Genomic DNA, 26,484 nt, shown 5'->3' with positions numbered 1-26,484 from the left:
TGTGTGTGTATATATATATATATATATATATATATATATATATATATATATATATATATATATATATGTATATATATATATGTATATACACACGTGTATATGTGTATGTTGGGTATAGCGATAGAAAAACTCGTTCCGTGACATACACGGGCGATTGCTAAATAATTTACTATGATCAGGCGCCGGGGCAGGTGTGCGTAAGCATCTTGATTTATTATTATTATATTAAATATTTAATTACATTAATTTAATAGCTTTCTAGTTGTTCTCTGCATCGTTAATGATATTTAGTCAAACACAACAATCGAGGCTGTTGCAGAGTGTGTTGCACGGTGACAGACTATATATATATATATATTTATATTTATATATTTTTATTCCTTTTTCTTCCATTTTTTTCTTCATTTTGGATCTTCCTCGTTTACTCGGTTTGATCGGGTTAGACTATCATTGATTAGGGCTAGATTTTAGTCCCCTGCGACCTGCCTTACCGTTTCACAGCATGCTCCACATTCGTGTCTTAAAATCTGGTCCGATGGCGACGAAGCTTCTCAACTTCGTCGTCTTTATCATAGTAACGGGTCGCGAAGAAAAAGCGCATTCTATCTCTTAACATTCAGACGACGAGTTCAAGTTGGGTGGAGACAGCTTCTTGGTCCGCGTAAGACGATCTAATTCCGCCACCGCGTCGTTACACATCGTGGCTTTGTCCACCGGTGCGCTATCTATAATTCGGTACGAAACATTATTGTCGTGTGATGTTATCGCGGAATAAATAGATTATAGATGCGTAAAACAGTATCGCGTACCGATTTTTATGGGACTCGCTCCTACGCTGCCTGGCGTGCCGGGTGAGCCGGGTGGAACTCCGCTTTTCTTGTAGAGAAGAGAATTGAAGAAATTAGCTAAAACACCCTCCCCAGACGGCGTCGCACCGGTGCCCTTGGGATCCAACTTCTTGTTCGGCGACGCCACCTGTTCGCAAAATCGTTAGTACCTGTCCGCTATCGTAGGAGGTTTAATGGCCTGATGTAATGGACAGATCATACCACATAGATTAGAACATGCTTTCAAATGTTAACTGCATTAACCACACGAAGATGACTGCTGGAATAGAAAGTATATTACGTGGACTGTTAAACGAGACGATGTGTTCGTTGCGCAGCATGATTACTAGAAATTATACAACGTATGTGTAGGTGTGATTTTGATCGTCTCGTTTGTCTCTCTTTATTTAAAACTTAAATTGCTATACGCGTTTAAATGAAACGAGTGGCTTGAAATCGGATATGATAGGAAATTACGGCACGATGTCGCTATGTTAATGCGCTCCATCAAACGGGTTCGTGAGTACATAACAAGCGAGTATGGACGTTCCTATAAAAGCGCAAGCTCGTAATACAAGGACAAAAGTACTTTTAACATCAAATAATGAATGGGTCGTCTATATGATCAAGTGAAACAGCTATGCGAGTATGATTAAATTGCACAACGCGAACGAAAAACAAAAACAGATATTACGAGATTACAAAACCGTTGGTTAGAATTTCACAAATACAATGAAATAAATGGACTCTAACAACTCATGACTGCAATGAAGAAATTAGTTGTGCAACACTGTCGTCTTTTGAGCGTCGCATCTCTATTATTCACATGTAACATGAAGAGCATGCTCTATATATGAATGGTATAACCTGTATAACTGGCCCGGTGCTTGCCTGGTTCCGAGTGGTCGGAGAACGAGTGGGGTCTTTCAAGCCTGACAGAGCGGCCTGTTGCCTCGCAAGAAAAGCTTGCTCCTCCTCCGCCTGAATCTCCATTTCTCTCGCAACACACTGTATAATCCGACATACGAACATTAATAAATTATTTTGCATTACATACATATACATACCGATATATGCATTATGTTGACATCGTTTTAGGTACAAATCAATATAGTAGCACGTACTTTTCGATTGGTCGCTGGTTGCGCAATAACATCGCGATAGTAATCGCTCGCCTTCATGGACTGCAAATTCTCGTGCAGAATGCTAATCTTCTTCATGTTGTCCCAACCAGCGGGTCTGCAATAGATGTGCGTTAATGTAAAGGAAAAACAAAAAATATCTTTTCTTCTTGATTATAAGAACCATAGTCTTACATAAGTACTGCATCCTTTTCAACAACCAGAGCTGGTGTCCTGAACGGTAAAGAATAAATCCTATGCGTAAGATACTTATAAAGCAAATCACAGTTCTTATCCTCCTTCGCCGATGTGTAGAAGAGACCAGCGCCATATTGCAAGCAAAACCGCCTGATCCATTGCTGCATAAAGTCGAAGTGTTCGTCTCTGTTTGAGAAAGAAAATTTAAATTAGATCATGAAAAAAATCGATAAAATTAAGATTAATATATCGTCGATGAATCACACTTCCCGACCACTAGGAATCCTTCACTCACTTGTAATCCTGTTCCTTCTCGAGAGTAGACATGTAATCGGTTTTCGTTATGACCACGACGATGTCTAGGCCCAGATTGGTTATAAGTACTCCTTCCGGCAGAGGTAAGCCTTCAGCGGTGTCGTCGTCCAGATTACGACTAGTGCGTCGTAGAGGACTTCCGGGATCAAGCTCGTCTCCCGGTTCTGTGTAATCTTGCCACTTTTTAATATCTAAGGGAATAAAGTTGCGTTTCTTAGAAAATCTAACGCCGACTTTTCATTAATAAAAATGCAGATTGAACCTTAGCCTTTGGAATTCCAAAAATTCAACTAGATTATGAATAAAAATAAAGGCCCATATTCTGAATCCTCTTTTATCTATAAAAATGCCTCTAAAAGAGGCTTAGGAGCCACCTGATTGACTGAGAAGCTACATTTAAGGCACTTTTATCGATAAAAGAGGATTCAGAATATGGGCCAATGTGTCCAGCAACAAAGCAGAGAATAAGAAGTATTTGCATTAATAACATTTAGGCAATTATACAGAATTATACATCACTATAATTTCCTCACCAAATTATCACAATTTGAAATGACCTAAGTGTTTTCACATTTTTTCATTAGAGTTATTGACAGATGTATATCTACATTCAATTCTACTTACTAAACTGCCTGCACCGTTGCCTAGTGTCATTATCTAAGGGTAATTTGTCAATATGATCGCCTAATAGTGCCGCCCATGATTGAAGCTGATCTAGAATTGCCCATGGTGTAGTCATGGCAGCGACTAACATAACAAGCGTATGTGGAAACCTCTCTTTGTTCAGAGCAAATCTCAAAAGATTTGCGTGACCCGGGTCTCCATCCAGAACCCATACTGATAATCTCGTCTGATCTGTAATGGAACCATATTTTGTATTGTCTGTCGAGATCAATTGATCATCAAAAACCCCTAAATCATGTACACACCGTCTCTGTAATCATCTCTAACATCGATATATGCAAATTCTAATCCAGATCCTTTCTTTGGATCCTCCACACCTTGCAGTTTAGCTATAAGTGTAGTCTTCCCACTCTCATTGTCACCTAAAAGACCATATTATTATGTGCATTCATATATACAATTATTACAATATAGTAATATAATGATGGTAATATCTTATGTTACAATAACATCTTGTCGTGTACTATCGTAATAACAGTATCTTGTTACTACGATATCATAATAGTAGTATCTTAATCATATTGTATTTAGCATTAATAATTCATAAGAAGTACAAACATCAATGTGTCTATATACAGTAAAAAGTACATATTTTACTGATATAACCTAACAGTATACCATAGCAGAAAGTCACGATATATGAAAAAACAATAATAAGAGAATAGATTTATATCAAATAATTAAGTAGTACAGATATGGCGACGTGACGCTTTTTGACGCTGTCGATGACACATGCATCAAACAGCAGCGTGTGCTTAATATGCAAGGTACATCGACATAGACTATGAGCTCTAGGAAAAACATCATTGAGTCATTACCTAAAACAAGGACGTTTTTGTTCGACGGTAGTTTGTTGTTGCCGCTGTTCTGCACTTCCGCCAGAATAGACGACCTGCGAAACATACGATAACATCGAGTGAGAGACGGTTAAAGCGGTCGGACGCGAAATTTTTCTCACGGAGGATGCCCATGTGAAGGAGGACGGCATCACTCGCACAACGAAGCAGAAACGATCAGAAACGAACGGCCAACTCATGAGGCACTCTGATACACAATCAACATCGCATGATCCGCGCACGTACCACAAATTGTCCTTATTGTCGACGTCCTCTTTCTTTTTCGCCTGAAAGCTATTGCTCTGCAACATCGTATCAATCGCCGTCGCTGCCATGATTATCCATTTGACAGGAATAAGGATATCGATTGCGTGCGCGCGAGAGCGAGCGGGGAGTGCGGATGTGGTGCCGAGGAATCGATTTTCTCCCACTCCGACTTCGAGCCGTCGTTGTTCACCACCTATTCGATTATCGATCCCACATCACGATAATCGAAAGGTCGACTTGCGATAACTTTAATCTCTGTTCTCCAATAAGAAAGATGGAGATGCCAAACATCGAGAAGAATATCGAGATTTTAGTAATGGAAATGTTGTAAAATCGAATAATTTTTAACCTGTGCATTGTTGATTAATTTTACATGTGCTAAATGACCACAAATACCCTAGAGGAAGGTCGACAGCACGGTGCTTAGGTGCCAATCTTTAAGAAAAAAAAAAAAGATTAATTTTACAGATATAACATGGCTCAAGCGTATGACAATTATTACAATGATTATCACAAAAATGCTGAATTGCAACAAAATTTGAAGTACAAGAACAAGTATCAGAAGCTCAAGAGAATCGTGAAGAACACAGTATTTGTAAGTTGTTTGGAAACACATATTCCAACCTTTATTCACAACACCAGACATAATTTAGCTTCTAATGTAGGAAAATGCAGCACTTTGCGATCAGGTAGCACACATGCAAGAAAACCTGATGCTCGTCAAAGAAGAGAGACTGTTTCTTTTGCGTAAGTTATGTCAACAACAGGGAGAGATAGAGTCCAGTTCTATGATAGCACGCTCACAGTCAAATGTCAATTCACCGTCACTCAATCCAGAATGTGCTACACCCAAGAAGACAGTAAAAAAGAGAACTTCCACAGATGGTTCAGGTAGGTCTTTCTAACATTATCAACTGGCTATAAAATGCTAGCATACTGTATAAATAAATCTCTATTATTAATATCAATATACATTTAAGAAACTTGCAATTTATGTGATAAAGAATGTTTATAACTGATAACAAAATCTGTGTATTTGCTGAAACATCTCTTTTACAAGAATTCTCTTATAATTAATCTCTCCTCTCTCTTGCAGAGACAAAGAGTAAGACAAAAAGATATAACAAAACTGCCAGAAGAGTGGTACAGTTGATTCCATTGGATATGCATGGGAGGCCAATATTTCCAATAGCTTTGGGAGACCTCACAATATATTCTCTTGGTGAAGTTGTGTCAGATCGAATTGCGTATCACACAGAGGACCTTATCTTTCCAGTGGGCTACTGCAGTACTAGAGTATACGCTAATTTGAGAGATCCACGAACCAAGAGTTTATATACTTGCAAAATATTGGATGGTAATTCAAAACCTAGGTAATGAACTGTAATGACAAGTGGGAACGATAATAATTTGGAGAAGACATAAGAAACTATTTTATTGTTTTTACAGATTCGAGATAGTATCCGATAACGACCTGGCTCAACCACTAGTGGGATCTAGCCCTGACGAGTGTCACTCCAAATTGTTGGCAGCGATTTCTCCGACACTTCGTTCGATAATGCCAAAGGGTGCAGATTTCTTTGGGATTTCTCATCCCACTATACAGAATTTGATACAAAGTTCTTCAGGAACGCGTAAATTGGCCATATACAAACAGCAGCGTTTCGAAGTATGTGTGCAATATATTCCAGCTGAAATGCACTGGTCATTTTAAATCGCGATAACTTGAAAGGAAGAATCGTGGTTCTATTTTAAAAATTATCATTATCATATAATTGTATTTTACAGGTAAGCAAAAATCAAATGATTGATCAAGCTGCAAGTCCAATAACAGAAGTGGAAACTGATCCAGGGTTGGGTTTCGCAGCACTACATAGACATTACACATTGAATTCTTATAGAGTGAAAGAGGAACCTTCGGATCACGATCTGCTAACGCTGCAAGATCTTCTCTCGTGATTATGAATGCCAATACGAATGAACTTTGTTTTATTGTTAAGAGTAGATAAAATTAATCTCTTGAATCAAAACGTCCATCAATTATTACTGTTTTTTTTTATGTTTAAATCGTTGATGCAATCAAAATATTTTTCAATATTTATATAATATTTATTTAAGCCATAGTGTATAAAATGATTGATTTCATGACAAAAGTAGTAAATATTAGTTGCTCTAGCAGTATTATACAAATTGAAATGTTCTTATTATATACTATTAGCAGTATTTTATCGTTATATTCACGACACTTTCCGTTTATCTTAATTTTCCATGAACTCATTTTTCGGACGTATCATCCTATGAGTGATATATGAATGATATGTATGGCACGATGCATATTTAATAATCGGTATCAACAGACTCGATTGACTAAAATGTCTATCGGCGTCTATGCATAATGTCCCTTCAAATTAAATTACTTTGTTTGGTCTTAATATAACATCCGTAATAATAAATAAGAATATAAAATAGTCGTGTGCACAGAGCACCATACTATAATATAGAATTGTCTTAATATCAGGAATAATATTTCAGCGCTACTTTCTATCGATATTATATCGTAACTGGACTGGATATCTTACTTGTCGTGTAGAGCGTATTATTTTTATAATAATATATGTTTATAATACATGTTTATAACACAGCGCCGATTGGAGATCACAAATTCGATATTGAAAAATGACTAGCTACAGCGTAAAAAGCTTAAAACACGCCAATTCTGATAAAAGTTGTTCAATAATTTCAAGTTTGTGTGTCACGATCGAGCAAGTCGTACGTGCAGTTATACATCAACCATCATAAATGCTCTTCATCATTTTAAAATACGCTATAAATGAATTGTGCATTTTAAAACGATGCAAGATTTATCATGCTTTTTGTACATACCTTAGGTTATAGTAGTAAATAAATATTTGTACCGATTGAAAGTCCCTTTACATACCAATTAAGATATGACCGCGTATTTTCTTCGCGATTTAAATGTCGATAAAAAGTATAAAATTTGCATTATTATTTTAATCTTGTTTAATGTTAAAAGATAAACATATTTTTCGCACGTCATCCCCTGATGACTTTGCCTAAACGATAAAAGAATACCATCTCCTGCAATAGCAAGTAATATATATCCAAAAATTTTCCCAATGCTATCTCTTATGTAGCAATTATTTCAAATGTATTGTGAAAAATGAAGATTACTACATACATTATTTGTCTTTTTATTGCATTAAAGTTGTCACCGTCTGTGCGCTCGTCCAATGGTTCTGTTGAAAAGTGTGTTTGCTATTGCAATTACCGGCGAAAATAATTTCAATGGGTAATCACTGAAACCATTATCATGTTAATGAATAAATAATAGAACAAATAAATACGTGTTAAATTTAAAAACGTACCACACTCCAATTACGGGTTCTGCTTCGTTCCCACTTACAATAAACAGGGGAAACAATATGGAAAAAACACAGCCACTGAAAAAAAAACATGTTTTTCATAATAATATTTTACTATTAATGCGCAATGTGAATCTTCCTCGTAATAAAAAATTATTATTTTAATGTGAATAAAGTCTATTTATTTTAAAATCCTTAAGATATGTTCAAGATATATTTAAAAAAAATAAAAAATTGAATGAGAAAAATAGATATTGTTCGAGTATCGAAAAAAAAAATCGGGAAAACTACCATACCTTGTAAAGTGCGTAATCGAGCAATTCGTGTCATACCTTGTAAAGTACGAGTTGGGCAGTTGGGTAAGTACTGCTAATGGCAGACCAAAGCCTACAAAATATGGCCAATTGCCTTCAATAAAAGTCAATCGCCTATGCAACTCCCAGCCCATATTGAACCACTTGTATTCGAAGGCATAGAGAGCGTATAAAAGGCACATATGGACAAGAGCAAGAAGTTCGCCTAGCAAAGGTAGAGGAACCTTGGATACCAACATTCCTTGTCCCAAGAACAAAGCTTGAACTAATATGCTGAAAAGCGTATCAGCTATCAGTTTGCTCACGCTTGACAAAAGCATTGGTCTCCCTTGTCTGTATCTATAAGCGCTGTCTGCTATATCCTACATGGAGTATATCATATATAATTGTACTAATGTATATTCTATGTTACACACAGATGTGCATTATATCTAATGGTATCTAATTATGTAAATAATGGAAGAAATTTTGTATACTCTGTGAAAAATCATACCTGAAACCATAAGCTGTTAACTATCCTGCTGAGCAAGAACAATGGTAGTACCCATACAGTACCAAATATAAAAGATAAAAATGGCTGAATCCATGACCATACAGTGAGCGCAGTGCTAGAAGAATGGCCGAATATAAGAATAAATAAGTACTGAAGAAACGGCAGGAGTCCATAATCGAATATCAGTATGCTAGCCCAAAATACACCACCATTGAACGCGCAGCATTCAATAGTCCTTTTCAGCACTTTAGACTCTCTGGAATTATACAGATTAATTTATTCTGTAATCATAAAACATTTATATCTGTTCTTTGTTAGGATGTAATAATAAAAATACCGTTGTTGACTGCTATGCTTGGAGGGACTGTGTGTAACTAAATCTCTCTTTCGAAGATCTGTTATGATAGGAGACTTCTTGACCAATTTCTCATTAATTTGCTTATCCATATAAAAGAGGACAATAGCACCCTTTAAACTGTCCACAAACCCCCGATATATCGCATGTATTATACTCTGCGGATACAAAATATGTATTACACAAGCTATAAATATATTCATACAAGTATATTGGATCAGTCAAAAAGTTCAAGTTCTGAGTTAAATTTTACTTTGTTGTATTCAACAGAAACATATTTGGCAATCAAGTATTTATTGTCTATGACTCTTTATTAATGTTCTGGCAATCATAGATCGGTTCATCATCCAAAAAGGTAAAATATATTAAACTTTTTTACTGATACAAAAATAAAAGAAATATTTAAAAAGAATTACACAAGACTTTAAAGATATATACTCACTAAAAAAAGTAAAACCTTCTTAATGAACATTAGTACAAAAATCGATTCTTCTTTCTGAGTAAATTTGTGCTAAGAAAAAGGCAACACCAAAATTTGATATTTGAGGCTTTCAATATAGATAATGATTTATTTGACTTTTGGGTTGTTATTGCGTTTCTTCCTTTATAGATTTGTTTCTAATATTTCGTGAAACATAAAACCTCAAACTGTTTCAAATATTCCTCTTCCTAAAGAAATGAACTAGGATGCTCTTGAAATATTGGAAATCTACAAAAGACATGGCGCCAACCCGGAAGCCAAATTGGGCACTTAAAAAAAACGTGTGGAAAGTTAAAAAAATTATTCCTACAATAAAAGAGCAGAATTATACCATAACTTTTGATATAACCTGTTCTGGCATTGCTAGTTACGTGTTAAGCATATTACTAAATATATATTAAGTATTTATATATCCAATTTTTAACATAGATTATTTATACAATATATAAAGAATATGTGCAAAAATGTCTAGAGTACAATATCTAAATGTATTGCTGTTATATATATACACTAATAGCGGGGTCACTCAGCAAAGCAGTGAATCACGCCTGTGCCATTACAGACTAGACACGACGCGGGATCAAAGTCTACTCACTGTCACGTTATTCATTATATATTTGTCGACGACGATGCTCAGGCAAGATATGGATTAATCTAAACTGCGAAAACATGCGGAGTTACGCCGGACGGTCATTTCGTGCAGTACGAGGAACGACGTGCTGCGGGCGTTACGGGCCGCAAGAAAACAAATGGAACTCGCTGAGAGCACGTGTTCACCGAGTCTCACGAATCGATGGCACGAGGTTCAAGTCGCGTTCAAGGGCCGTGCGTGCAATGAACGACGCCAATTTCGTCGCGTTACCCGACGACCGACGACGAGTCCCGTTGTTCGCAACTCCATCCCCCTCCACTCCCACGCGGTACATACACCGATATCCGGGGCCCCCAGTCAGCTAAAAACAACGCGCCGGAGCATCAGCTGACGGGTTACAGTCGCAGTGAGAGGTCGCTGAAGCCACACTCACTGCGACTTCTCGACTGCTTGGTGCTGACATCTTTCATGAGTTCCGCGAAATCCGTGCTGACTCGCGAGTCACGTGACATGTCTTTCAAATTGCTGGATTTGTAAAATAATGTACTTGTTTTCATTCTTTTCTTACAAAAAGATAGTAAAGAGGAAGATGCCCGTTCGTATCAAAAAACCTGAAGTACAATTATGTTTATTTACAGAGATATTGAATAAATCTTGGCAACAAAAGCTAAAATTAAATATTGGAACAGCATTATTTTCTATCGTCGTCAAATCTTTTCGTGAATACGAAAGCACTGATGCGTTATGTGTAAACATGAAACGTTTCAATAGACAAAGCTGTTGTCGAAATTTTTAAAATCAATCCAAGATGCATCTTTGATTTTAAAATATATATTCTCTTCTTATCGTTAAACAAATTCTTTCAGTCACTATACCAAACTTTATATTGCATTCCGAAGATTAGAATGGAAAATATGACAACTTCAATACGTATAAATATTGATATAATGATTCATATGTGTGTGCAATTTACTCAAGTAATTCTTATCATGCTAATAAATAATTCTATCAAGGAATCATCATAAACCATCATCCGTGAAACGATGATTACCTGCGAATTATCTCCATCAGAATTTATTAGCTTATTATTGCAGTTAATATTTATTGAACGAATATAGCTGAAGTTGAAATAAAAGTATATAAAAGAAAGGTATTTTTGTTTATGTAAAGTTAAAAAATATTTGTATACACTAATCGTTAATATGATATTAAAATTAATATTCGAGATAACAATATCTCGATTTCTATTTTGGTTATTTTTCTATTTTCTCATTTAATATTAAGTCAATGGCCAATGTTTGCGTTCTCAAACCAGAAAGTATCACCCATTTAGTTAAGCATTATATATCAAATTACTATTTACATCCGCTCGATCAGGGATAATAGACTTTAACGACTTCCTGCATTACGTGCTGTTGAAAGGTCACCATAATTTAACGTGATAGGTGCACCTTAATATGCTTCCCGATATAGCACACGTAATATATCTCAGTTCAATTGAGCTAAAAATATTCTGTATTCTATTTTTATATCTACTAGAACAACACAGCTGATAGATTTAGCTAGTAATTCCATGAAATAATGTTGGAAACATTTTTCCGATATTTTTCATGAGAGAAAAGAGATTATTTAGAGAAAAATATAATTTAGTAAGAATTTCTTAATCTTTTGTGATAATTTCACTATATCATGTGTATGTATACAAGAACTTTATCCACTTGGCATCTTAAAACAGTAAAACATATTTTATTAGTTTTCATCTTATTGTATAATGTGTATATATTATCTAATTTTACAAACTTATTTATATTTTTTTATACTGTGTAATACATTTAATAATATTCCAAACAGTAATATGTTCAGTTTTCACTAATCTTCATCGTGTATCTGCACAAGCACTTTCTTTAAATCCTTGCTCTTTCTAGAAATAGCAAATATATATTGTACAGGATGTTCTATCTGTAAAAAAGATTCATATTTTTATGTATTATTGTATTAGCATTAAACAGATTACCTAATACATCAGGATTGAGAAATAAGCATTACATAATACTATTAAGATTACAAGTCACTTTGTATCTGCAATTGTTTAATAAGGATAATAATCTTTTTAAATATAACTGTAATAGTAGTAGACTTACATTTTCTGGTTGACAATTACAAATACAATTAAGATTTCTGTAGTTAGTTTGTGAATACATGTAGAAATGTATACATGAGACCTACGATATCAAACTGTCAAGAAAAGGATCTTCAAAACTTGATGTAAACAGCACTAACTCAGTACTTCTTGTAATAAATTATTACTTCTTGAATAATAGTAATAATATTGGATAATTTTTCAAAATTAGTAATGATAATAATCTTCTCAATTGGTAATGAGTGACTATTACGCAATGTTATTAAGGTTACATGTCACTTTATGTCTGCAACTGTTTAGTAAGGACAATAATCTTTTCAAATATAACTGTAATAGTAGTAGACTTACATTTTCTGGCCAACAATAGCAAATACAATTAAAATTTCTGTAGTTAGTTTATGAATACATGTAGAAATGTGTACATAAGACCTACGATATCAAACTGTCAAGTAAAGGATCATCAAAACTTGATGTAAACAGCACTAACTCAGTATTTCTTATAATAAATTATTACTTCTTGAATAATAGTAATAATATTGGATAATTTTTCAAAATTAGTAATGATAATAATCTTCTCAATTGGTAATGAGTGACTATTACGCAATGTTATTAAGGTTACATGTCACTTTATGTCTGCAACTGTTTAGTAAGGACAATAATCTTCTTAAATATAACTGTAATAATGGTATACTTACATTTTCTGGTTGACAGTTGCAAATACAATTAAGATTTTTGTAGTTAGTTTGTGAATACATGTAGAAATGTGTACATAAGACCTACGATATCAAACTGTCAAGAAAAAGATCTTCAAAACTTGATGTAAACAGCACTAACTCAGTACTTCTTGTAATAAATTATTACTTCTTGAATAATAGTAATAATATTAGATAATTTTTTAAAATTAGTAATGATAATAATCTTCTCAATTGGTAATGAGTGACCATTACGCAATATTATTAAGGTTACATATTATTTTATGTCTGCAACTGTTTAGTAATAACAATAATCTTTTTAAATATAATGGTAATAGTAACAGAATTATATTTTCTGGATAATAATAACAAATATAATTAAGATTTTTATGATTAGTTTGTGAATACATGTAGAAATGTATACATGAGATCTATAATATCAAACTGTCAAGTAAAGCATCCTTAAAACATAATGAAAACAATAGCAACTCAATAGTTTTTGTAGCAATGCATTGCTTTTTAAATAACAATAACGATAGTGAGTAATTTTTTATGATTAGCAATGGTAACAGTAAGATTTTTTAATAAATAATCAGTAACAAATAATAGCTTGTTAATTTTAAAATGTAACTTCTCTTGTATATTATAATTATTGTATTATATACATATATGATACAACTTAATATAATACAGACAACTTACTGTATACTTTTTAAAATATGTGAATTACTGTAAATCTTTTTTTATTTAAGAGTTCATTAGTCCAAGTTTCTTTATTTCTTTATTAAAAAAAAAATATATATATATGTCTGATCCAAAATACATTGATTTTTGTATTAATATGTTTATAAACTAATTTTATACAAGTTTTCTTAGCAAAAGTTTTTCTTACTAGTCTTCTATCTCCTAGAATACATCAGCTATCAAGTCGCAACTGATTCTCTAATTAGACACTCCACAGAGATATTTCTAATCATTTTTTTCTGAGACACATTTCTAGATATAGTATAATGACATACACAATATACACAGTTTTCACGTAAGACTACATATATTGTAACATATATTGTAATGCACTGAAATTTTAATATAATAAAATTTTATCACATTTTGTTTCACAAAATATTTTTGGCACAAAATATTTTTGGCACATAATTATAATTAACAATTATGTATTATACGAATTTTATGCTTTTATTTCAAACATCATTTATATTTTAGCCTGAATCTATTGGTATATCATATAGAAAATACCAATATTATACCTCATCAATATCTCATTGTACCTCTCAGAACAAAGAAAAAGCAGAGAGCGCTGATAGTCATCAAGTCTGTGTCTGCGTCTGTGTCTACATCTGCATCTACACCTGTACCAAAAATTATCGTGATCTTCAAAACACAGTTACATACATTAAATGTAGCTATAAATTATCTATCCACATTCGTAGCTAGCAAGTATAACAATTATAATATAATATAAAGGCAAAACAACAATAAAATAATATAAAGGCAACTGTATTCTCATTTATCAAGTTAAAAATAAAACTACCTATCTCCTCATTATGTTACAACTTTAACAAGAACCTTTATTTGATATAATCTTCAAAATTTTCGTGAAGATGAAGTGGTAACTTTTCTTTCGTGCAGTGGAAAAAGATTGCAAAAGGACTTATGTTACTATTGCAAATAATTGATATTATTGAAAATAATTCATTGTAAAAATTATTAACACCATAAGAAACAGAACAATTAATTTGCGATTAAATGTAGTGTTGGTATGACACGATTATATGTAATAAGTTGTGGTTATTTAATAAATTCTGATTTGAAATGGGATTGCAAATTTAAAAAGAAAAAAAAGAGAAAAAAATATTAAAGTTGATCTCAGACAGCACAAGATCTCCAGGGGATGTCCTGGAGACATTCTCAGAACGTCTTTAAGATATCCTGTAGAGATCTGTGATATTAAGAATGTAGGTAGAATTATGTTTAATGCTAATAGTAATGTTGTGTTAATAATCACTGTTTGTCTTAGTATTACGCATATATTCGCAAACCTGTCTCTAGGCTCCGAAAATCGTCACGGAAAATAATACGTGCCAAAATCTTCTTACTAAAGACGCCAAAATGTCAGATTAAATAAAGCCAAACTTTTACGTCACTAAATACTGAAAAAAAAAGAAAAATGATGCACTGAAGATACAACGAACTTCTTTATACATGTCGCGCTCAACTTCAGCCCTAAGGTCTCACAGCGCGCCCTTTTCCTCGCTATTGAGCGCGCGCCCCAATGAATGATCATCATGAATGACTTCAAAAATACGCTACGCAGCGTTGCCAATTATTTACGCACGCGCTGTAGAAGATCCCCGACGTGGCAACATGGAGTCGGGACGTTGCGGCCTCGGCTTTCCCATTTCGCACAGTCTCGCGAAATGAGGAACGCGTAACGTTCGAAATTAACACGAAAGGAAGAATTTGCGAGACGACTCGACATCACAATACACTGTGGTCTCTTGTTATGGACAGAGTGCTTCGTTTCTTCATCGTGGAAAGCCCGCCTGTTTCTCCGTATCGTTCTTGGTTCGATCGACAGCAACTCATTGTCTTGCAGCGTTCGTCTTCACGTCGCATCGCTGCTGACCGCCTTTGAGAATCTTCTGCCTTTTCAGTAGATTGAAAACAACAACAGGTAAAGAAACGAGAAACCCGTTCTACCTGTACGAATATTATCCTTTGTATCATCTCGGTCGAAGCGGTGTGTACTTCGAAAACACCCTACGAGCGAGCATTTCATTGTACGTTTCATCTCTCTCGGCGCTGATGGCATATAATTACATCTATCCTGGGTATAATTAAGAGCGCAATAATTTTGACAGATTCAGTAAATTGAAAGTAATATTCTGCGTGAGAAAAATCACTAAATCACCGGATAACGAAACGAACGTGGGTAGACAGAGTGATTTCGGAGCGCATCAGTGACGTATGCTGTCAAAAAGCCGGTAGATATATTTTTATCAACCCATCCGCGAGTTATTGATAACGAGAATATTCTACGTTTCCTGTTATTAAAGTGATTCAAAAGACAGATGGACGCGAGTATCTACCCATGGAAGCGCAGACGGGTCAATATTTCCTCTGGAGACATTGTTCTGTTTCTATATGACAGTTTAGTAGAAATTTATTCGAGGTTTATGCATGTTTTTATTTTTCTTTTTTTTTTTATATAACGACATGTCAAAAGCAAAGTCGTTTTACGGACATTGTTTGACATGGCTAGCTCTCAAATAAATACACATCGTAGTGGCAATGTAACCTTTTCTATGTATCTGCTATTATCTGTAAAATCTGTTTATCAGAACCACAAAGTTTGAGCTAAATGTTTTATCGGGTATTTGGTTTACATTTTGTTCCAAGATAATCTATCCATTAAAAGAAATGTACTAATGCATGACAAGAAAAAGCTCGTAAAAGTAACAAGACATTGAACTCGACACTGAAGAACACTTTTCTTTGTTTATCCTTAATCTCTGCCCGTTTTATGTTAACCTAAATTAATGAAACACATCGATCTCTCCTGAAGAATAGCACATAAGTGATATCGATCTCTCCTGAAGAATAGCACATAAGTGATATCGTTCATAAAACGCACTATATTACACAATATGTCAAAAGCGATAAGAGCCGTTGTTAAGTGGTGTTGACTCGTTACTCGCGCTTTTGCATAACTAATTCTTCTTTCGTGGGAGTATGATGCACGTCATTTTAGTTTAGTTTCGAAATATACTCTTGCAGATAATTGCTCAACTGTGTGTGAAATGAACTCTCACCAATGCGACGGTCAATGTTACAGTCGATCGAGATGACGAGTATCCGTAAGATTTGCGGCATTGGAGCCGGTTACGTGGGTGGACCTACGTGCAGCGTCATCGCGCTCAAGTGCCCGGAGATTCAGGTGACGGTGGTGGACAAGAGCAAGGAGAGAATAGCGCAATGGAACTCGCAGAAGCTGCCGATTTACGAGCCAGGTTTGGATGAGGTAGTGCAGAAGTGCAGAGGCAAGAATCTATTCTTCTCCACTGACATCGAGACGGCGATCAAAGAGGCCGATTTGATATTCATCTCGGTGAACACGCCGACCAAAACCTTCGGCAATGGCAAGGGTAGGGCCGCAGATCTCAAGTACGTAGAGAGTGCCGCCAGGATGATCGCGGAAATCGCAACCGGCGACAAGATCGTCGTGGAGAAAAGCACCGTGCCTGTAAGAGCAGCTGAGAGTATCATGAATATCCTGCGCGCTAATCACAAACCAGGTGTCTCCTATCAGGTAAAATCGCCGACTGCGATATCGCAATCACGCAATTCAAACAAAAATCGATCGTTTGTGCCTGTTTGCTCGTTCTCGTCGTTAAAAACGATACATGTGAATTCCGTCAGGTATATATTTCGCATGCACGTCATCATCGTCGTTATCGTTAATTGCACTACGACTGTGAATGTGAAACACCCTGTCCGTTTACCAATTGCGATATGCAAGTATTTTCCGTCAGGCAAAGTTTATCTGTAAATGAAATACTACGACATTCGTTTAAATAGTATTAATTGCGTCAAACTATTCGTACATGTGACTTTTTCAGTATTGTAATTTGCTGTATTTGTATGTGACACTTGTTGAGTACTTTCTGCAACTTGATAATTATACAAAGCAGGTGAAGTACCGCATCTCCGAAAGTGGAGCACTCGATATCTTGCACGTGGTGTGCACGCAAAGTTTTACTACTCTGCGCCTTTGCCGTGCTCGCTATTAATCAATTGTCGAATCGTCGGCAACGATCGCTTGTGATTTCGTACCCGCTTGAATTGATGCCGACCGTCCAAGGTAATACGCTCGCTTAATTCCTCCGTGTAACTGTTCATGACCTGTTTTACGCTCAGGTGTCAACCTTGGTACGACGCGTTGCGCGTCGATTTGTCTCTCGCACATTTCTCCAACTCGTACATTGTTTTCGAATTGTTTTCGTTAATCTAGCTACTCGATTATTTTTTAGATCCTCTCGAATCCTGAATTTCTCGCCGAAGGTACCGCTATAGAAGACTTAGTGAACGCGGATCGGGTACTGATCGGCGGAGAGGACTCACCGAAAGGTCAGGCGGCCATCGAGGAACTCTGCAAGATTTACGAGCATTGGATTCCAAGAGAAAATATCCTAACTACCAACACGTGGAGCTCGGAATTGTCAAAGCTGGTGAGCAGTTATTCGTTTCATATTCAATGATTGTATATATTCCAATCATGCAGCGAATAGACTGAGAATTTACAAGTAAATTAACATATATTAATATAAGAATATGAATATATCTCTAATATGTCTCTCTCTCTTTCTTTTTCTCTGAAACTAGTCTCTTTGAAACTAATTAATCCCTAGAAATAATGAATATTCATTGTCGGCTATTTCTCTTTGATTTTAGGCAGCCAATGCTTTCTTGGCGCAACGAATATCCAGCATAAACTCTTTGTCGGCAGTATGCGAAGCCACAGGTGCCGACGTGTCCGAGGTTGCACGAGCGGTCGGACTTGATTCGCGAATCGGTTCCAAATTCCTTCACGCGTCGATCGGTTTCGGCGGTTCCTGCTTCCAAAAAGACATTCTGAATCTGGTGTATATCTGCGAATGCCTGAATCTGCCCGAAGTGGCGGCATACTGGCAGCAGGTGATCGACATGAACGAATATCAGAAGTCACGATTTTCCGCGAAGGTCATAGAGTCCCTCTTTAACACTGTGACGGACAAAAGGATTGCGATGTTGGGCTTCGCTTTTAAGAAAAATACGGGGGACACGCGTGAATCGCCAGCGATTCACGTCGCCAAGACACTGCTGGACGAAGGCGCCGTACTTCACATTTACGACCCCAAGGTCAGACTTTTTCTCCTCCTTCATATGTACAAGATGTCCCAGATATTCCGCATGTTCTTTAATAATGGATTCCACGGCGAATTTTCGTCGGCGATTGTTCTTTGCGTTAAAAATCTTATCGAAATTCATCGTGAACCGTAATTTGAATTTTGTTAAACATTTTGACTTTAAATTAAATTTCATAAATACGAGAGAAATTAATGTCCTTTTGTCTAATATCTTCTCAAATTCTATATTGAATACTGTGAATAATACCATAACTAAATTATAGTGTCTAAATTTTCACTTAAATAAAATTGATTCGAAACTCATCGCAGAATTTACAATCAAAAGAATATGCGCGACTTGTAGACACCCTATACATACAGCAAATAAATCGTACAAGCATCTCAAGCAAAATTACACGTTTAAAGGACAATCACGTTCAGTTCAAGGAAACCGTATGTATTTCTTACGCCACCGTCCTTGAGTCGAGCAACGCGATTTTTGCGGGAAATATTAAAGATTCAATCATTTAATGCTACTGAAAGTTAATTGACTGCTCGAGAGGTCGACCGGTTTCAAGCTCTTCCGACGGGTGTAAAGTGAGGCGAGCTTTTTACACGCCACGTTGACTCAATAATGAGCACTTGCCAATGAGCGCATTATATTTCTTGTACGCCTTTCTAATCCGTAGGTCGAGGAGACACAGATTATCGAAGATTTGACTCATCCGAGTGTGACGAGCAATCCTGAGCACGTAAAAAGCAGAATCAGTATTTACAAGGACGCTTACAGTGCAACGAAGAACACGCACGCGATCGTGTTGTGCACTGAATGGGACGAATTTATCGTGAGTACTGTCTTCTGACAAATGGACGTTTGTGAAATTGAGCTTACGATTAGTCAGGATTACGCAGGAATGTTAATCTGCGCGCGGCTAATCCGCGTGACCACTTATCTGAGCAGTCAATCTTCTTTTTGATAGACTTCTTGCACTTTTGCTTAATAACTGAGAATAGTTTTATTGTGTATGGCTCTATGTAATAACTTAGAATAATTTGCTCGGTAGCTACAAATATACCTAATAAAATTAAAATTTTGCTAATTACTTTTTCACCGCAGATCTCTCGGATTGCCGGATTGAAATTTTCAAAAAGTTCACTTTAATGGCATTCTATTGTTTTAATGTGTGTCTCGATTAATGTTTCCAGGAGCTGAATTACACGCAGATTTATGCCGGAATGATGAAGCCAGCGTATATTTTCGACGGTAGAAAGATTCTGGACCACGATCTGCTGCAGAGGATCGGTTTCGTCGTGCAAACCATCGGCAAGAGACTCACCAGATCCGCGATTTCGAGAGCGTGGGGTAGCCAGACGCAAATTTAGGAGGAAACGGACCAATTTACACGCAATATTTCCAATTCGATAAAAGTAGTACTGATGACATAGTTAACGATATCTGCGAGTTGCTGCAAAGAGAGAATTTGCCGAATTAATTTATACAAACTGATGCATTTTTTAAATAAGAGAGAGAAAATGTGTGATTGTGTGAGTAAAAGGGAGTGAGTGAAAAAAATCAAGTCGTACTGTTTTAACGAGTATGTTTGTCTCATAACAAATATACCGCTACAGACTGCGCATCGTAATATAAACAATTCGAGATTACATGCAACGTTACTTTATGCTACATGTAAGTTTGTACAATTTCCTACAATTGATGCACAGACTGGATCTGGAAGCAGGAAAAGGCACGGTAATTGCAGAATAGCCCCTATAAGCTTTTTTGAAAATAGAAAATACAAATAAAGAAGATAAGATTTATAAGACATTAATAAACAAAGGATATCACAGTTTTACTTTTCGTCTTTATTCACTACAAATTTGCTATTATCTTTCAAGTGCCTCATATTATCTTCATGCTATCTTCAAAAAAGCGAGCGACTGGATCCGCCTGTGTTGTTATTTTAAATGACGCATTATGTAGCTATTCTAAACCTGCTTGAAGGGGCAAACAGACAAACAAGAAAATACGTTCTACTTTTCACGTCACAAAAATAACGTTCCTTTCGTTTCGTTTTAAGGTACATATAATTCTAAAATGTCACAGATGCCGCCACTTTTATTTACTTTCTCAGTTATACTCGTTTTAATAATTTGAATGGCATTTTGATATTTAGCATTGTGTGACAACGTGTTATCATGAAAATGTTCCACGCATCATCATGAAAAATTTACATACATATAATACACATGTAATAATAAGAGGGCATTTATTTTATTATCTTTATAAGACGTTAGATTTTCGTTCATAATTATATATATTATCATATTTATATTAATTGTTTATTGCAAAGCTTTTCTTTATGAATCTTTCTGTTTCTATCTAGTCTTCAATTTTATTCGGTAAATTTATACACACATACATATACATGTATGTATATATATGTATTTTTCGTTCGTAATTATGGAATAACTTATCTAAGGCGTTTTATGTGTTCGTCATCTGTCTCTTTCGTCAAAAGTATTTTGAATAAAATCTAGAATTATCTGCAGTATTATATTACGCCGGTTGTAGGCGGCGTTTGTTGCGATCAAAAGTTGGGCAATAGTATCTTAATGTTACTTATACTTTGACTATAACAGGCGTTATTGTAATACGATGACACTTTATGATAGTATTATCTAAAATTATTAAAATTTCTTTTGTAGCTGATAAATATATTGCATCAGGAATCAGCACGGTTATTATTTTTACAAAGTTGCGTTTTACTCATACACATATATAAGTAAATTAAATTTAACTATTGAATATGACGCGTATAGTTCGTAAATATACACTATCAAAGTTTATAAATAAATATTTATAAAAAAACATGTATGCGGTGAGATTAATGTCTCATCATATATACATATATATCGTAACATTTATTGAAGAAACTGTCACGAGTACAAACAGGAGAAATGATACCCAACCGAATCCTTGTTAACAAAAAAAAAAAAGAAAAGAGGCAAATCAAATCTGCACATACATTTGTAGTTTAATATTTCATATCCCCCGAACATACAATGTGAGAAACATTCGAAAACTAAAAGTATCTAACGCTCTTATTTTGCACATAATTCGCAACAACTTTTGTATTCAGTCTCGATGCAAAGTTGACCAGCTAAATCTTCGTATTTTGTGAATACGTGAACTTTGATGGTAATGAGATCAAAAGTACTCACTTCGACGCTAATGAAATGAAAATACAAACGGTGCATGCGCAAATTGCTTGGCAGTAGTGTATCAGTTTTTCGTCGATCTCTACGATAAATACGACGCATACACATATGTAGAAAGATATAGAATGAAAAAGGGCAACGATCGCAATGATTTTCTTTTGATATTCTATAAAAATATATTAAAAAATGAATATCCCCAAGAATCTTCAGATTCAAAATTTTATATAGCCAATAACGTCCTTCGTTTCAGAGCACGATAAAATCCTTAAAGATACAGTTGGGGAGTAATTTTAAATCAAAAGAAAGGCATCTCTTTGTTTTTTGTTTCTTTTTCTAATATTTCTGATTACACTAATTAAAACTCGCTACTTGCTTTAACTTTCGTATCTTCTCAACTGTCGACGCGTTCGCAAGATAGAATTTGTCAAAAGCTGTGGTGCTCGCACACTTAGGTACGATCCTGAAGAAGTACAGCGATGTGCTCCGAAGCGCTATCGGCCTGAAGAAGCAACGGCAGTAGCGGCAGCAGTAGCAGCAACACGAGTCGCTGGCCGACGATCAGCGTGAAAAGTTGCTCCAAGGTGCGATCCGCGTGACAACCGCGTCGAGGTTGCGCCGAGGTTGCGGAGTACTGACGACAACGACAACGACGACGACGACGACGACGACGTCGCCGACGAGGACGAGGAGTACGAGGACGTCGAAGACGATGTTGCGCGACGAGGCGCCGTGCTCGCAAGGTGGAGTCTGCTGACGCACGGTTACCAGTGGTATCCCCTCGTGGCCCAGCGGTGTGTTCCCACTGTGTCGTGAGCCGTTCCTCGAGCGTGTTCGCTGATCCTCGCGCAAAACGGACGGCAATCGGCCGGGCCTGTAGCGGTCGGTAGGAAAATGGCGGCGCGCCTTCCGCGACGGAGACGACGTCGCGCGACGGCGACGAGGTGCGGAATCTGAAGAATCGTCGGAAGAAGCACCCCGCGTCCACCGGCTTCACCGGCGGGGCTCTCCACCCCGCTACTCAGGGCGACAACCTCACGAGAGTGTGTGTGTGTGTGAGTGTGTGTGTGTGTGTTCGATCGGTCGAACGGCGAGCGCGCGGCGTGCTTACCTGGAGCGACGTGCGCTCCAGGCGATGTGAGCGCGGACGGCGCGCGTTGCGCTGCGCTCGTGCCGCAGGAAAACAACGACGCACCGACGAGAGATAGACGGCGGCGGCCCTGCTTTGCGTGCATTGCGTGCATTACGTGCGTTCGTGCATGCGTGCGTTACGTGCGTGCGTGCGTGCGGTGCGGTGCGACGCGACGCGACGCGACGCGCCGCGGTGGGAAACCGTGCTCTCGCTCTCTCGGAAGTGACGAGTGCTCTCACGCGAGCGCTCTTATGCGAGTGAGAGCCGCGCGTCCGCGGCATCGGCAGCTGCAGCAGCAACAGCAGCACGGCGAGCACGGTGACAAGTGTCGTCTGGTCGGCGGGGTGACTCGCACCACCACCATCATCATCATCGCCGCCACCCCCGCCGCGCTCCCCGGATGATGATACCGCGCTCGGCGGCAGCGGTCGCCGCCGCCCGCGCGACTCTCTCGCGGCCCTGCCGCGGTCGACGTTGAGCCACGGCGGCGGCGGTGGCCAAGGCCGGCGGGCCCCGCACGGCAACGACTCCACGACGTGACCACGGCGGACCACCGGCTCTCGCGGAAGCTCAGGGAAGATGAGGGGCGTCCGCGACGGCGGCGGCATGGCGAGCCTGCTCGCCCTGGCGCTCTTCTGTTTCTTTCATGCCTCGTGCCCAGTGGATGGTACGGTATTTCTCTGTTATTAGATGTGTCTCGCTGATGATGACGATGATGAGGTTGATGATGATGATACATTGCGCCGGTATCATTAGTATTTCCGCAATTTCGAACGCGATGGAGTAACATGAGCAAAGTTACGTTCATGAAGTTTCGATGTAAATGCAAAATGTGGAAATTGCAGTAATGCGATTGCAATTATATGGAATTTGCAACGGTTGCTTCGCGTCTATCGTGGGAAATGTCAGTCGGGTCGTTCAGTTTTGCGAAAAGCTTCGAAGTTAAAGTTTATCAGCCAAATCTGACAAGATACGTTTTATTTAAAAAAAAATCCATTCGTGTGCGTAGCACCGACTGGACGATCTTTAGTTGAAATTTAAATCTCAGAGTCGACTTCGCATGACAATATAAAATTGTATTGAGAAAGCTGAAGTGTCTACAATGGTATCTCGTGAATTTGTTAATCTTTAACGTATGATCTCCCGGACCTTTGACTTTCACTGTACGCGAAAGAAAGGGGCTGCATTGAACGTGTGCGTGCACTCGAACAATTCTCTGAAATAGCTATTTTTGCCGAAAGCTACACTCCAGGCTTAGAAAAGTGTACGCGAAAGCTCGAAGCTTGATGTAATGAAGAAACTATCGAGGAAAAAAGAAACGCGTTAATTTTAGCGAGCTTCTTCGTTCGAACGCGTTTCTGTTTGCTCCGCGCGTTGTATTTTGCGAACGATCCCTCCGCCACTGTGTGCGTTTTCGCGTGCGCGCGTGTGTGCGCGAAATCTCTCTCTTTCTTTCTTTCCCGTTCTCTTTCTGTGTGTTTTCATCGAGCTCCGTCTAGCTCGTTCTCCGTGTAACTCACGTCCCTGTCTCTTCCTCTGCCCCTTCGCTTCCAGTCTGCGTTCCTCCTCTCTCTCTCTCTCTCTCTCTCTCTCTACTCCTTTCTCTCTGTCCCACCCGTTCCCGCTCTTTCTCCCCTTCGACGGCGCGCACATAACGTTGCGTAAGTAACGCGCCGTCGTGTACAGAAGGGCCGTTTAATCTCGTTGCTACACGAGGTCCGAAAAGTATGCGGAAGGGTGAGCCGGTGCAACCGCTACCTACGAGGCGACTCTCCGCGCGACTCCGTTTTCAAGAGCCGTGTAGCATCAGGGCGCGCTTTCACCCTCCGGTCTACCGGTTACAGCTGTTTCAACCCTTCCGCGACGACTGCTTTTACTTCGTTAAAAATGTCTGGAAAAATGCGCACCTCGGATTAACCTCCGCGCTCATGCAATGCGCGATCGTATCGATGCTCCACCGGCTAAAATCGGGACATCTCGTGGTCACGCGATTCGCGCAAAAACGCGAAATGAAAGTAAAATTTATACGTTCGGCGATGTAACATTTTTTGCCCGCGGAATGGAGATTTTCTCGTTGTTCCCTTTTCCACGGCAGATCAATCAGGATAAAGCTGCTCGTAGCGCGGATGAAGCTTCATATTGCAGGTATTTTACTATTTTTTTTTTTTTTTCTTCATTCTTTCGCTTGCTCGTTCTTCCCTCTTTCTCTCTTGTTCGCCCGAGGATTAGAGATTTCTGTGCGTTCGTTCGCAATCAGATATCTATGCAATTCAAAAATAGACGATAGCTTCGAAGCGCGCGCGATGGTTATCCCCGCGTAATCTCCACGCTTGCTCGACGTTTGGCTCCGTTAAACAACCGCCTCGTGTTTCACTCCGGCGCGGGAGATAGTAAGCGAGTAACCAGTCGGATCTATGCTATTTATTGTCCAGATAACTGTTACTCTCCCTGTTGTGGGTGAGCGATCGCTGGTATAGCTCTTCCGATTTTTACATTCGCGCTGAATTCTTAGACTCGCCTCGCGAGTTCGTAGACCTTCGGATACGCGCAGCCGAAGCAATTCTCGCACCTAAAATAGCTTTTGGGAACATGGGGGTTGTGCTTTCGGCGCGAAGGCGCACCCTCTGCCCTCTCTCTTTCTCTCTCGCCAAGAATCTTCCGGTAGTCGTTTGATTTTCACGCGCGACCATTTCAATACGCATATACTCGGGACAAATTTAAATTACGAATAAGATCCTCCTTTCTTTCCTCCTTTCTCGCGTACACGCTCGCGCGCCCTCCCAGGCAGAGTGTCCTTTATTCGTTCTCTCTAATATATCTTCGTTATATGCACGCTTCTTGCGTCGAAACCGACGGCTCCGCTCTGATGAATTCGATGCTTGGTAATTGTCGTGCATGCAAATCAGGCTCTCCAGTCCTCATTGAAAAAGCAGCACACGCCCCGACGTTCTTGCGTCCGATAGACGAAACGCCGTGAACGACCGCTTCTTCTTCTTCTTCTTCTGCTGTTGCTGCTGCTGCTTCTTCTTCTTCTTCTTAGTCTTCTTCTTCTTCTTTCTCCTCCATCTCCTTCTCCTCCTCCTCTTGCTCCTCTTCGTCTCGTAGCGACCAGTACATTGTTATTCTGCGGATTCTTACGGGCCATTAGTGTTTGCAAGTTCGCCCGATAAAACGCTCATAGGTAGGTCGGCGAAAAGAGCTCCGTGCTATCGCCGCGACGATGTTAACGAGATTCCATACATACGTAGACGCGCGAGACGTCGTCGTGCACGTAAACGCATATCAAGTAACGTCGCTCGTAGAAGACGTATTAACGTTGTCAAAGGAGTGACTATCGACGAGACAACGGAAAAGCACGGGTAAACATGACATTTTCCTTTGTTTGACGCGATGACGATAATCGGAGTGCAGCATCGATCGTGTTGAGCGATCTCTGAATCGTATTGACAAATTAAGGTTTTGTGTTTCATTATCGCCAACTGTCGGTAAAATTTGAGAGATAAAGATAACGACAGGGGGAGGGAAGGGGGGGGGG

General features: G+C 38.2%; 5 protein-coding genes across 16 annotated transcripts in view; 3 read left to right on the top strand and 2 right to left on the bottom strand.

Annotated features, from left to right (window-relative positions):
* Window positions 1–188: 188 nt before the first annotated feature.
* On the bottom strand, window positions 189–4,394 carry LOC116841849 (cytoplasmic dynein 1 light intermediate chain 1). Of its 2 annotated transcripts, none has more exons than XM_032810272.1 (10): window positions 4,228–4,394; window positions 3,964–4,037; window positions 3,391–3,507; window positions 3,086–3,316; window positions 2,442–2,652; window positions 2,144–2,332; window positions 1,952–2,066; window positions 1,719–1,835; window positions 810–975; window positions 189–725 (listed from the first exon to the last, which is right to left on the bottom strand). In XM_032810272.1, the coding sequence occupies exons 1-10, from the start codon at window positions 4,314–4,316 to the stop codon at window positions 610–612; spliced, it is 1,425 nt and encodes a 474-aa protein (XP_032666163.1). In that variant the 5' UTR covers window positions 4,317–4,394; the 3' UTR covers window positions 189–609. The 2 variants fall into 2 exon arrangements, with proteins under 2 accessions (XP_032666163.1, XP_032666162.1); XM_032810271.1 differs by having other exon boundaries at window positions 1,695–1,835; window positions 4,228–4,316.
* A 124-nt stretch (window positions 4,395–4,518) lies between these two features.
* Window positions 4,519–7,448, top strand: LOC116841852 (transforming growth factor beta regulator 1). Its single transcript, XM_032810280.1, has 5 exons — window positions 4,519–4,843; window positions 4,914–5,139; window positions 5,345–5,621; window positions 5,698–5,917; window positions 6,037–7,448. Exons 1-5 carry the CDS (start codon window positions 4,724–4,726, stop codon window positions 6,205–6,207), a joined length of 1,014 nt encoding a protein of 337 aa, XP_032666171.1. The 5' UTR covers window positions 4,519–4,723; the 3' UTR covers window positions 6,208–7,448.
* Window positions 5,658–10,243, bottom strand: LOC116841850 (etoposide-induced protein 2.4 homolog). Of its 7 annotated transcripts, none has more exons than XM_032810275.1 (8): window positions 9,870–10,243; window positions 9,236–9,304; window positions 8,776–8,951; window positions 8,439–8,694; window positions 7,928–8,307; window positions 7,635–7,709; window positions 7,448–7,565; window positions 5,658–5,939 (listed from the first exon to the last, which is right to left on the bottom strand). In XM_032810275.1, exons 1-7 carry the CDS (start codon window positions 9,882–9,884, stop codon window positions 7,478–7,480), a joined length of 1,059 nt encoding a protein of 352 aa, XP_032666166.1. In that variant the 5' UTR covers window positions 9,885–10,243; the 3' UTR covers window positions 5,658–5,939; window positions 7,448–7,477. The 7 variants fall into 7 exon arrangements, with proteins under 7 accessions (XP_032666166.1, XP_032666165.1, XP_032666164.1 ...); XM_032810274.1 differs by lacking the exon at window positions 5,658–5,939 and adding an exon at window positions 6,007–7,347; XM_032810273.1 differs by lacking the exon at window positions 5,658–5,939 and having other exon boundaries at window positions 6,334–7,565.
* A 4,861-nt stretch (window positions 10,244–15,104) lies between these two features.
* On the top strand, window positions 15,105–21,470 carry LOC116841914 (UDP-glucose 6-dehydrogenase). 2 transcript variants are annotated; one of them, XM_032810405.1, is made up of 7 exons: window positions 15,526–15,700; window positions 15,773–15,866; window positions 16,552–17,025; window positions 17,747–17,944; window positions 18,168–18,614; window positions 19,291–19,446; window positions 19,808–21,470. In XM_032810405.1, the coding sequence occupies exons 1-7, from the start codon at window positions 15,684–15,686 to the stop codon at window positions 19,982–19,984; spliced, it is 1,563 nt and encodes a 520-aa protein (XP_032666296.1). In that variant the 5' UTR covers window positions 15,526–15,683; the 3' UTR covers window positions 19,985–21,470. The 2 variants fall into 2 exon arrangements, with proteins under 2 accessions (XP_032666297.1, XP_032666296.1); XM_032810406.1 differs by lacking the exons at window positions 15,526–15,700; window positions 15,773–15,866 and adding an exon at window positions 15,105–15,390.
* An 854-nt stretch (window positions 21,471–22,324) lies between these two features.
* LOC116841913 (TGF-beta receptor type-1) overlaps window positions 22,325–26,484 on the top strand; it is a 36,101-nt gene continuing 31,941 nt past the window's right edge. For all 4 annotated transcript variants that reach the window (XM_032810398.1, XM_032810397.1, XM_032810400.1 and 1 more), the window contains exon 1: window positions 22,325–23,616. In XM_032810398.1, the coding sequence (XP_032666289.1) occupies window positions 23,529–23,616 (88 nt within the window). In that variant the 5' untranslated portion in view covers window positions 22,325–23,528. The remainder of the gene's footprint in view (window positions 23,617–26,484) is intronic.

This window comes from Odontomachus brunneus, unplaced genomic scaffold (genome assembly GCF_010583005.1).
Source record: "Odontomachus brunneus isolate Ranch 3 - 2012 unplaced genomic scaffold, Obru_v1 Obru_scaffold_019, whole genome shotgun sequence".
Lineage (NCBI taxonomy): Eukaryota > Metazoa > Arthropoda > Insecta > Hymenoptera > Formicidae > Odontomachus > Odontomachus brunneus.
Note: the sequence above shows the minus strand (reverse complement) of the source record. Positions and strands in the feature narration are given on the sequence as shown.